Source organism: Astyanax mexicanus, chromosome 22, assembly GCF_023375975.1.
Source record: "Astyanax mexicanus isolate ESR-SI-001 chromosome 22, AstMex3_surface, whole genome shotgun sequence".
Lineage (NCBI taxonomy): Eukaryota > Metazoa > Chordata > Actinopteri > Characiformes > Acestrorhamphidae > Astyanax > Astyanax mexicanus.
The window spans coordinates 2,401,827-2,414,959 of NC_064429.1; the positions used below are offsets into that span (position 1 = coordinate 2,401,827).

At 39.4% G+C, this 13,133-nt stretch overlaps 1 protein-coding gene across 5 annotated transcripts in view; it reads right to left on the reverse strand.

The window, feature by feature from the left end:
* LOC103023131 (probable E3 ubiquitin-protein ligase HECTD4) overlaps window positions 1–13,133 on the reverse strand; it is a 199,212-nt gene that overhangs the window by 22,251 nt on the left and 163,828 nt on the right. For all 5 annotated transcript variants that reach the window (XM_049470710.1, XM_049470707.1, XM_049470709.1 and 2 more), the window contains exons 67-72: window positions 3,802–3,992; window positions 3,551–3,697; window positions 3,118–3,237; window positions 2,875–3,030; window positions 2,667–2,770; window positions 2,292–2,513 (exon numbers count right to left, since the gene is read on the reverse strand). In XM_049470710.1, the coding sequence (XP_049326667.1) occupies window positions 2,292–2,513; window positions 2,667–2,770; window positions 2,875–3,030; window positions 3,118–3,237; window positions 3,551–3,697; window positions 3,802–3,992 (940 nt within the window). The remainder of the gene's footprint in view (window positions 1–2,291; window positions 2,514–2,666; window positions 2,771–2,874; window positions 3,031–3,117; window positions 3,238–3,550; window positions 3,698–3,801; window positions 3,993–13,133) is intronic.

Genomic DNA, 13,133 nt, shown 5'->3' on the forward strand with positions numbered 1-13,133 from the left:
TGCATACAGGAGGTAAATTGTCCTGTTTTTTCTGGTGGGACAGTCCACATACTGGGTGAAAGAAGTCAGTGTGGAGTCCAGCGTGATGTGGTTGAAGTCACCAGACAGAGTAACAAAAGCATCCGGGCGTTGTGTCTGGAGCCTAGCGATGGTTGCGTGTATGACGTCACACGCAGCCTCCGCGTCCGCTCGGGGGGGCACATACACACAAACAACAATGGTGTGTGAGAACTCCCGCGGGATGTAATATGGTCTTAAACTCACCGCGAGCAGTTCAACATCCCGGCAGCAGATAGTCTCTTTAACAGTCACATGCCCAGCATTACACCATCTGTTGTTAATGAGGATAGCGAGCCCACCGCCCATAGCTTTGCCGCTCCGCGCGCTGTCTCTGTCCGCTCTCACAGTGACGAATCCGGGGATGATTACATTAGCATCGGGAATGTTAGCAGTTAGCCAAGTCTCTGTGAAGCAGAAGAGACTGCACTCCCGGTAGGTCCTCTGGTTCCCCCCTGGTTGGAGCTCGTCCGTCTTGTTAACCAGCGAGTTCACGTTCCCCATCACCACTGCCGGAATACAGAGCTTGTATCTCCAGCGGTTTTCCCGTTGTTTAGCCTTTAGCTTAACTCAGGCTTTACAGCTCCTGGAGCGTCGCTTAAGATCAGCCGGAATGGGGTGCCTCGTGCCGGCGCGGCTCTTTGTTCTTAGCGCGAGAAGTTCTTCCCTCGAGTAAACAAAGTTTCTGCAGCCCATGTGCAGAATTTGGCGATCCGTATCCATGGGATACAATAATAACACACTACAGCGTTGTAAAAGATGAAAAAAAGAAAGTAAACAGTGAAAAAAAAGTTCATTTAAGGTGAAACGCTACACGGAGCTGCTGGAAGGCTGCCGCTCTCGTCAGCGCCGGAAACACGAATGATGGCCTTCTGGCAGTCTTACCCATGATTGCGGTTTTGAGTAATGAATCAGGCTGGGAGTTTTAAAAAGCCTCAGGAATCTTTTGCAGGTGTTTAGAGTTAATTCGATGATTCAGATGATTAGGTTAATAGCTTGTTTAGAGAACCTTTTCATGATATGCTAATTTTGTGAGATAGGAATTTTGGGTTTTTAAGAGCTGTATGCCAAAATCATCAGTATTAAAACAATAAAAGACCTGAAATATTTCAGTTGGTGTGCAATGAATCTAAAATATATGAAAGTAAATTTTTTATCAATTCATTATGGAAAAGAATGAACTTTATCCCAATATGCTATTTTTTTGAGAAGGACTTGTATTTCATTTAACAATAGTGATTTTCTGTATTTTCTAACTGTTTAAATTAACCTACCCTAAAAATTATAGACTGTTTATGTCTTTGTCAGTGGGCAAACGTACAAATTCAGCAAGTGAGCAAATAGTTATTTCCTTCACTGTATACTGTTTAAAACTAGGGATAAGTACTGCTGAGTACAGCTGTGCAATTGAAAAATGTGCTAAGCAAGGTCCCATTACGGACAAATATACTGCAGCTAATCACTGAACTAAGCAGCATATCCAACAGGACAGAATGTCTTCAATAGTAGCTCACTCATAGAAGAGGCATTAAATGATGTTTCAAGACAGAGGCTAATGTAATTAATGTGGCTTAAAACAAAGTCCCAAAGTGTTGTATACCCTTTCTGTTTCATATCTTTTGTCTCTTATATTTGCTCCTTAAATGCTTATTTAGAGCAGAAGATTTTTTTTTAACTGTAAGCATTTAACTACTATTGTACTCAACTCACATTCTCTAGAGACAAAAGTGTTACTTTTACAGTTTCAAAGTCAATCCACATCTAGTCCTGATGCTATCAGTTATTAGCTATAAGTCAGTTAAGTAACATTGTCTCTGATCATCTCTGATGCCAGACTAAGTATTTCATGTGTTTAATGGTTTGGTTAGGGCATTTTAAGTTGGGGAGTGTCTATAGAGAGGTTTAAATCCTTGGGACACATGCTGACAATTCTCACGCCATTCACCTATTCAAAGTTGGTAAGCCTGCATAACAAGATGAATACAAGAGTATTTTACTTATGTTGACATTGTATTGATACTGTTTTCAATGAGGCACTTGTCAGTGGTCACATCTGTTCTGTTTTTAATATAAATTATGGTCTAAATGGACAAAAAAAATCATATTTGAAGAAGATAACAATTATAAATAACAAATTACATTTTCAAATGCTTGGAAATAGTTGATAAAAACACTGGTAGCACAAAAGACAAGACAGTGGAAAGTCAAAAGTAGCAAATATAAATGTATCTTACACTTTCAAACTTCTTTATGTAGTTGAAGGTAAGGAGGTCAGCTTCTTGTAGGTCTGAGTCAACGTCTAGCACATCACCCACTAAACCCTTCCAGAACGAGCCCAAGAGATCCAAAGGTAAAGGCACATCTGCACGGATAGCAATGCCCAGCAACTGGCCAAAAAAATGCAGGAGCTGCTCTTCAGCATAGCTGATTGGGCAAGGCATCAGGATGCACTTCCCCTAAAGAAACATATAACATGTATTTATAATATTTGCATTATCTGACAATTCTTCTTATCTTTAGTGCACACATATTCACACACCCACACTCAAACACAGCAAGAGAAAAAGAGAGAAGAGTGTGTCGATGTGAGGATACTAAGGATTGCACACCTTATTTCGATTAGCAGCAGCACTGGGGCACAAGAGGAGCAAAGAGAGGGCAGTGCTTTGTAATTCCTTGCAGACTTGCCACAAAAAGTGTCGAAATGAGCCACCTAAGAAGAAATAAATGTAACATTTTTTATTCTATTATCAATTTTAATTAAGCATAAAAGGAGTAATGTTTACTATGGGTGTATTGTGTTTATTAGACACTGACTAGTGCCATGGACTTCTTCGCCAGTAAATCGGATGTTAAAGGCATATGTTGGGTCTCCTCCACTTGCTAGCTTGACACAAAGCTGAGATGAAGGAATGCTAGACAGCTGCCGAGCTGCCTGGCAGAAGTAGGTGTTTTCTGAACTGTGGATCTCGCCTGAAGAAATGCACACACACAAACACACTGAATATGCATAGTAAAAGGCAGTGAATTCATGTAAAACAGCTGCTTTTTTCTGCATACCTCCCACTATCTCAAGAGGGTCCAATGTGATTTCAGGAGCAGCATGGTCAGCAGTGCGTTGCACAGTTGCATTTAGCATCCTGTTCATAATGGTCACTTTGGTATCATAAAAAATTAGGCCTGAGAAGCAAAATGAGAAAATAATAACATTAACATTACATAACATCAACATGCAAACATTCCTGTACTAAGTATACAGGGCTGTTAATGGCATGGAAAAGATGCTTTGACAACAGTAGAATAAAATATACACACTTGTGGATGTAAAATATGTTTCGCTCATGTAATGCCTTAATGTAATGTAATGGTTAGGCACATAAAGTCTGGTCCTAAATGCATGTTGGTAAAGAAGATTTTCTTTTACATTATACAAGATCATAACAAAAACCACACATCCCCAACAACTAACATATAAGAGCATATAAAACCCTACCTTTGGCCTCACGTAACAGTGCAGAAATACTATTCTGATAAGTATGAGTCTGTCTGAGCTCCACAAGTGGCAAAAAGAAACTCTCCATCATGTTATTAAGGGATTGAAGCAGAGCAAAGCGCAGGCGCAAACTATCCACAGGCACATCTGAGAAGAGATTTCAACAGAGAAGTAAATGATTACTTATTATTTATCTTTAATGCTCATCATTCTTACTTCAGTATTTTAATAATTTATGAAAAAGCTCGTACTCAGAAGGCATAAGACTCGGGGGTCGGCTGCATCTGTGTGATCCATGTACAATTCATGGGGGTGGAGGCGGGCAGGAGTGATGGCCAGATGGCGGCAGAGGCGATTAACATACTGGACCAGTGCAACATCCATCTCCAAAGTCCATTTCCTGCTGGCTTTCTGTGCGTGACGAGTATCAACGCATGAGCATCTATAAAAGAAAACAATTAACAAAGAAGTAACCCACACCCAGAACAATGATGTACATGCAGTTCTGCTTGAAAGTTTGTAAATCACAAAGGGAAAGATCGTCATTAATTTACCATATTTACAACAAAAAATAATTTAAAATCTGAATCAACAGCACAAAATAAAAAGTATATATATTTCATGAAACATGTCAAACATAAAACAAAAACATGTATTTTAAGTAGTGGTGTCAATCGATTAAAAAAAAAAAAAATCACAAAATTCTGTGATTAACTGCGATTAATCGCATTTGCTTTTCTTCAGACGCAATTTTTTCTAGTGGATATTTAAATGTAAATAAAAGAATGAATGTAAGAAATGTAAAACGCAGTTATGTGCAAGTTATATTAGTGGTGTCAATTAAAATTAGACTGTATAATTATTTGGGGGGAGATAAAATCAAGGTTAAGGTGCTGGAATACAGAATGCATGATAAATTAAATTGTAAATGTCGCAGCATGTTGGGAGGATTTCTGAATTCAAACTTAATTGGCTGAGTATAAAAATCTCAGGTATGAGGAGCAGGGCAGGAAAGCACAGGTTTGTGTGTGCGAGAGAGAGAGAGAAATAGAGAAAGAGAAACAAAGCTCTCTGGCTGGGTCTGAGCTGGCAGTTCAGAGCGCATCGTTCAATCATTTAGCCAGACAACAGATCAGTGTGTTGGGCGGGGCAGATTACAGCAGAAGTAGGGGTCAAACTTGGTGCCTTAATTAACTTGCGTAAAAAAAATAGTAACGCGTTACTGCTTCCAAATTACCAGCGTGCGTTAACGCTTTAACATTGACAGGCCTAATTTGTATTACACTTTCTGTCAACAAATAAAACCAAACAAAATGCAGTCCATGACCACAAGTGTTTCTGTTATTTTGGCCACAAACGCCCCTCTTCCTTAAGCCATGAAACAATTCATACAGTCTACACTGTATTTTACATACTATTAACCTGAGGGGTAATATACGTTTACCATGTCAATCAATTTCACATGAAAATTAACGTTAACTCCAGCACAAACGAATAATGTAGGTAATTATTAAACTTTTTTTTATAATATTTTAGAGCAAGTTACGGTTACATGACAGTGGAAAACAACACTTTCTATGCTCAACATTTTCCCCCATTTTTTCCCCCAAACATTTTTGTCCACCCCAGTCATTCAAACTCACAATAGAGCAAAATTGAATGAGATAATGAATAAATAACAAAATACAAGGACAACGGAAAAAAAAAGAAAATAAATTATAAATCAATCCAAATTATTACAGTACTCCAAAGTTCAAGTTCAGTCTGCCAGCAATGTGAAAGCGAATCAACATAGGAAAGAAAAGAGTTCCATTTGGTGTAAAATGAGGCGGAGTTGCCTTTCAAGGTACATGACATCTTTTCCATTTTGAGAAACTGGATTACATCTTGAAGACACAAAGCAACAGAAGGAGGCTTAGAGGATTTCAATAAAAAAGAATGTGGCGTCTCGCCAGTAAGGAGGTAAAGGCCAATACCTGTGCCTGCCCTCGGCTAAGTGAGGATCGCAAAGGGGAAAGGTTAAATATTGCCACCAGCGGACACATATCTATTTTAACCTGAAAAACCTTGGACATAATATCAAAGTAACAGGTCCAGAACCCCTGCAAAACTGGGCAAAAGAAAAACATGTTAAATTACTAGGAGAAAATGAACACCTGTCACACCGATCATTGATGAGGTTGGGATAAAATTTTGATAACTGCAATTTAGAACGGTGCATTCTATGCAAAACTTTAAATTGAATCAGTTGGAGCCTTGCACAGGGTGAACAAGACTCAAGCACACTTAATTTTACACAAACCAGCTACATCAAAATGTAGGTGTTTCAAATACATTCTAGATATAAGTGATTTATTGCAAGGATCTAAAGACAATAAATCATACCAATGATGCCTAATAGGGCAGCTAGGGAAGAGAGATAAGGCACAATGTCTGATCTGGAAATATCGAAACGTGAAGAGGGCAGGTTAAGCTCAGAGGCCAGTTGGGCAAACGTGAAAAGTGCCATCTCTAAAAAGGTCACCAAAAGATTTTATGCCCCTCTTGTGCCAAGTAAGAAAGGCAGTGTCAGAAAGAGATGGGGGGAATAAATGATTATTCAAGACAGGTGTAGTATCTTGAGCTGTGATGCCATGTAGATGCATGAAATAAGTCTTCGCTGATACTGTTCTTTGTATATAAGAAAATTTATTACAGAAAAAAGAATAATTAGTACAAAAGATAACAGCATCATTAACAAGCAAACCGGTTTTGCTTGGAGAGAGGTTTCCCCAATCTGATCCCAAAGCTCTCTGGCTGGAATTGCTGAAGTCCAGCCTTTATGTTTGAAAAACACCTCACAGCTGGAAACACTTAACATACGCTCCTATAGCGCACATACATAGAACATACACAAGTTAGTCTGACGCAATGCATGGGAGGGGAAAGAAGTGCTCCCCCACACTAGCCTATGCTTGAAAAAACAAATGTGTTTAAGTTAGGGCTAACTCCATCTGTTCCCTGTGGTCCAGTGGTCATTCTGTGTGGAAAATATATATGATAATGGTGAATATCCCATGTGTTTACAACTGTGTATGCTCAAATATACGTCACAGGCATTAACAAAGAAGGAGCTAGGAATTTAGAATGGCATCTAAACTGAGACCAGTTGCGAAAAGTGGAGATCACTACTGGGTTTTTGGATTTTTTTTTTTTTATCTAAAGTGGTAAGGGAGAGGTAAGTAGAGCAAGTGGAGAGGATGAGACACAGGATTTAATCTCCAGTCTGCACCACAACAACTCTGGAGAGTGAAGCCAATAAAGTATTTTGTGAACATGTGCTGACCAATAATAGAATGAAAAGTTGGGGAGGGAGAGGCCTCCATCAGATCTGAATCTTTGCAAAACTAATTTACTTACTCGAGGAGGAATCCCATACCAAATAAAATAGATGATAAGCTGATTCAAATCTTTAAAAAAACTTTTAGGTAAATATAAGGGAATGGACTGAAACAAAAAAAAAGAAATCTAGGCAAGACATTCATCTTTATGGCATTAATTCTGCCTAACATGGACAAAGGAAGGGATCTCCACCTCTGCAAGTCCAATTTATGTTTATTCAATAAAGGAGTGAAATTATTGCAAAAAAAGACAACGGGCACCCCTGGCTCTGCTCTGCTGGTGTGCTGCTGATAACTTGCTCTAATCTTCAGCTTCTACACTTTTCTGTTTTCTTCTCTTTCACTCTCTTCACACTTACTAATCCACTTTTAGTCTGCTAGTACCCCCTCGACTCCGGCCTTAGAGCCTTCACAGCGGAGCGAATGGGTAACGTCTCGGCAGCATAGTCAAAGGGCTAACGCTAATGCTACCAGCCAGCCCACCTGAACACCACGCTCCCCCAGTTCACGTGTCAAACAGGTTTGCCCCGCTCAGTGAAGCACCCACTGAGGAGCCTGTTAAAGGTACTCTGGTGATAGGAGACTCTATCGTCCGACACGTGAAATTAGCTACTCCTTTAGGGGCACCAGCGGCAACAGTTGTTTACCGGGAGCCAGAGCACCGGACATTAGTGGCAACCTCAGGCTGTTAGGGAATAGGAGATATTCGAGGGTAGTAATTCATGTAGGGGCCAATGATATTCGTCTGCGGCAGTCTGAAGTAACTAAGGCTAATATTAAAGAGGTGATTAAACAGGCCCAGACGCTGTCCGAGGAGGTAATCTGCTCTGGCCTCATCCCAATGAGGCGTGGTGATGAAGCTTACAGCAGGCTTTCTTCGCTGAACCGCTGGATGTCCAAGTGGTGTGCAGAAAATCATGTGGGCTTTATAGATAACTGGCTACACTTTGAGGGCAAGCCTGGTCTTTTAGGTAGGGATGGTGTCCACCCCACGCGGGAGGGTGCTGCCTTACTTTCATGCAGCATAGCTCATAGTCTTTTAGTTAGTCGGCAGAGTAGTATTAGAAGCTGCTGACAATCCAGAGCTGGGACCAGGCCGCAGACAGAGAGGCTTAACCGACCGTCTGCGAGCTGCAAAGAGACGTTACCTAGATACCAATGTATTCAGACTGTGTCTGTCCCCCGAGTCAAACAAAAACATCAAAAAACTAAAACAGTAAATCTAAATAACTTAACTTATATTAAACAATCATATCCAGACTGTAGTACTAACATTTCAAGCCTAAAGATTGGTTTACTTAATATTAGATCTCTAAATTCAAAAGCAGTTCTAGTGAATGAAATGATAACTGATCAGAAATTCGATGTTCTGTGTCTGACAGAAACCTGGATTAGGCCAAATGAATATGTAGCATTAAATGAAGCCACCCCTGCAGGCTATAATTATATACACAATCCGAGATTGTCTGGTAGAGGAGGTGGGGTCTGCATATTTTTCATAAATACCTTAGTTAGCAATCAGAAACACTATGATAATTTTACTTCTTTTGAGCTTCTTTACACCAGTATAATTAATCCAGTTATCTTTAATATCTACAGACCACCAGGGCCCTATTTCGAATTTTTAAAAGAATTTAGTGATTTTGTCACAGATTTAGCAGTAAGTAATGATAAAGTGATTATAGTTGGAGACTTCAACATTCATTTCGAAAAATTGGATGATCCATTAAAAAAGGCATTCACATCGATTTTAGACTCAGTTGGTATTATTCAAAATATAACAGGACCTACTCTTTACTGTAATCATACTCTGGATTTAGTTTTGACCCTGGGTGTGAGCATAGATAACCCGAATATTCGTTCTCAAACCTCCGCAATTTCAGATCATTACCTTATTTCATTTAAATTACATCTTAGTCATAATATACGTACATCTCCTAGCTACTCTATGAAACGTTCAACCCCTTTTACAGCCCAACAATTTACCGATAAGCTTCCCGATTTATCATCTATAACGTACTCTCCTGTAGACCCAGTAGAACTAGACAAACTAACCGAAGGTTTAGAAAATACCTTTCGCTCTACCTTAGATGTTGTAGCACCCCTTAAACACAAAATAGAGACAGAAAAAGCTCGCACCGTGGTACAATGATCAAACTCGTACCTCAAAGCAGTTAGTATGAAATTTAGAGCGTAAATATCGATCAACTAAACTGGAAGTGTTTCACTCTGCGTGGAAAGACAGTCTTGTTAAATATAGAAAAGAACTAAATAAAGCCCGCTCAGCATATCTGGCCTCACAGATCGAGATAAATAAAAATAATCCTAGAGTTCTCTTTAGTGTTATTTCCAAATTAACTAAAAACCAGGCAGGTACTGAACCTCAGATTCCAGCCATTCACACCAGCAACGATTTTATGGACTTCTTCAATAGTAACGTTGAAAACATTCGGGATAAAATTAAACAGATAAATATTACATCCTCTCTGTCATCTGGTCTGGCTGATTTAGAACAAAACTCTGTTACTGAAGTTAGGTTGGAAGTCTTTAACCCACTTCCACAGCTAGAACTAGAGAAAATTATCTCCTCTTCAAACAGCACAACCTGCACACTTGATGCTGTTCCCACAAAATTACTAAAACAGGTACTGCCAGATATAATTAAACCTCTGTTAATGATAGTAAACTCATCACTCACCCTGGGCCATGTACCCAAAGCCTTTAAAACAGCTGTAATTAAACCTCTGATCAAGAAACCAAATCTTGATCCTACTGTACTGTCTAACTATAGACCTATTTCAAACTTACCCTTTATTTCTAAGATTTTAGAAAAAGCTGTAGCCCAACAACTTTGCTCTTACCTGCAAAGAAACCAGATCTATGAAAAATTTCAATCTGGATTTAGGCCTTATCATAGCACTGAGACAGCTTTAGTTAGAATAACAAACGATCTACTTATAGCCGCCGACCAAGGCTGTGCTTCCCTACTCGTACTTCTGGATCTGAGCGCAGCCTTTGATGCAATAGATCATACTATCCTTTTAGAAAGACTAGAGAACATGGTCGGTGTAACCGGAACTGCCTTAGCATGGTTTAAATCATACTTAACCGATCGCTATCAGTTTGTGAGGTTAAATGATATGTCTTCCAGTTATACCAAGGTAAGATATGGAATTCCACAAGGCTCTATATTAGGACCGTTATTATTTACATTATATATGCTCCCACTGGGCAAAGTTATTAGAAAACTTGACGTAAATTTTCATTGTTATGCGGATGACACGCAGCTCTTCATATCAGCCAAACCTGACGACAGAGTGAGATTAAAGAAAATCGAGGATTGTGTAAAAGATGTAAAATCATGGATGTCGCACAACTTCCTCCTATTAAATAGTGATAAAACAGAAGTTCTCCTATTAGGCCCCAAAGCTGCTAGATAATAAATTATCAGACTTATTGCTAAATCTGAACAAATTCTCTGTTACACCTGGTTCAGCAGCTAAAAACCTTGGAGTTATCATAGATTCAGATCTAGCATTTGATAAACACATATCTAATGTTACTAGAACAGCTTTTCTACACCTCCGTAACATTGGCAAGCTAAGAAATGCCCTATCACTGCATGACGCAGAAAAATTAGTACATGCCTTTATTACCTCAAGGCTAGATTATTGTAATGCGCTACTGTCTGGATGTTCCTGCAGTAACTTAAATAAACTTCAGCTAGTTCAAAATGCTGCAGCCAGGGTCCTTACTAAAACTACAAAATTTGACCATATTAGTCCAGTCCTATCAGCACTGCACTGGATTCCAGTCAAATTCCACATAGACTATAAAATTCTGCTGTTAACGTATAAAGCAATCTCAGGGTGCTGGTTTCTTAGTAGTTCCTAAAATTCAGAGGAGCTCTGCAGGAGGAAGAGCTTTCTCTTATAAAGCGCCTCAACTCTGGAATAATCTCCCCCAATATGTTCGGGACTCAGACACAGTCTCAATCTTTAAGTCTAGACTGAAAACTTACTTGTTTAGTTTAGCTTTTGGTAATTAATGTTTTTACCTTTAGATAGGGCTGCAGATTCAGGGGTTCATGGACAGAGGGAATTGTGGGTAAACTGAGATGCTGGTGCTGTTGTTCTCCCACTGCACACAGTCACTCAGGTTTGTGGAGGGTGGAGTGGGTGGATGCCAGTGTTTCAGGGAGCCTCCAAGTCTATGTTACCTTCTGGCTCTCTGCCTTTAGTTAGGCTGTTCTTCAGATCTGCTGGAGTCATTAACCACACTCTGATAACGTTTTATATTCTCTGTTTTATATAAATCCAGTTAAAACTAATTACATCCTTTGCCTTCCTCCGAGTTACTGACTGCCCACCTGTCTGACCCGATACCGATACTGTCCGGCCAGACTGATGGAAGTTTCTGAAGTCAGCTCTTCTCCATCCATCACCCACCACAGATCAGCTGCTCATCATCCATCTTACTCTTCACTACAGATTACACCCAAGCCATTAGTGGCACTGCTATACTCCTGAATATATAAAACCTATATGGATGTATAAAAGACTTTTTAAATTTTAATTTAAAAGCTGTTTGACCAGTGGTAGGATGGTCCCCCCTTTTATGTGAGTCTTGGTCCTCCCAGTGTTTCTTCCTCCTCCTGCAGCTCTGAGGGAGTTTTTCACTGGGGGTTCTGTATTCTGTATTTTCTATGTGTAATGTTTTGCCTGATTCTTTGTCCTGTGATCATGTTTCTGTAAAGCTGCTTTGTGCCAACACCAGTTGTAAAAAGCGCTACACAAATAAATTTGATTTGATTTGTCTTGTCCCACGCATCAACGGAAAATACTCAGAGCAAACACCATTTGTATGTACACTAGCTTGGGGAGCAGTGTATAAAATTCTAATCCAGGAAATAAATATATCTCCAAATCCAAATTTCTGCAGCACTAAAAATAAATAAACAATCAACTCTATCGAACGCTGCATCCAAAGAAATAACGAATTCAGGAAAAGAACTGGAATGTTCCATAAATAAAGCATTCAAAAGCATCCGAATGTTGAAAAAAAGCAGACAACCCCTAATAAATGCATTTTGATCATGTGAAACAACCCCGGGCAGAACACTCTCCAGTCTCAGCGCTAGGGCCATGGCCAAAATCTTTACATCTACTTTTAAGAGAGAGAGAGGTCTATATGATGCACACTGATCAGGGTTCCTGTGCTTTTTAAGAAGAAGTGAAATAGAAGCTTGAGTCATCGTGTGTGGCAAAGTTCCTGAAGCTAGAGACTCCTCAAAAACTGCCAAAAGAATAGGAGTCAATTTAAACTCAAAGCTGTCTAAGAAGGCAGACATCTCATCCTCAGATGCAGCTTACGATCGATATAAGTTCAGAATAAAAAGATTTTCAACTGCATTAATGGACAGTGGATCTGAAACCAGCTCACCCTCCGGGTCATTTATGTGGGGAATCCCTCGAGAAGCTACACGTCTCTTTAACTGATGGGCTAGTAACCTAGAAGCTTTGTCACCATATTCATAATAACTGCTGCACGCATGTAAATGGAGGCAATCTGCATCGGAAGTAGTAAGAAGATCAATTTAGTTTGAAGATCCAATCGACGCTTCTGCAAAGTGGGATTGCATTGAGCCTATAGAGCTCTGCAATTGCAGCTGTCAGATCCTGCACCTCCTGTTTCCGCATCTTGTTGGAATAGGCAGTGTAAGAAATAATCTGCCCTCATAAATGAGCTTTGAGTGATTCCCACAAAAGAGAAGCTGATGTAGAATCATTTTTGATGTTAACAATAAAATCATCTATAGAAAATTTGATAAATATATTAAAGGCAGGATCCGACAACAGCAGCGAATTAAATCTCCAAAGTGGTGCAACAAAATATGGTTAGATAACTTCACATTGACAGTAAAGAGGGGATGGTCAGACAACACAATATGATAAGTAGATGAAATTACCCTTGAAGAGAAGAAACTATCCAAAAAAAAAAATCAATGCGAGAATAAGTGGATGAGAACAGGAAGAAAATATTTTAGCACTGTGATTATGAGCTCTCCAAGGATCGAGAATAGTATTGTCAGTTAAAAAATCAAGTTATTAAGACAGCAGAGCGGGTTAATACGGAAGGGGCTAAATGATCTAAATCTGGATCAATAATACAATTAAAATCTCCACCAAGAATTCAGAAATGGG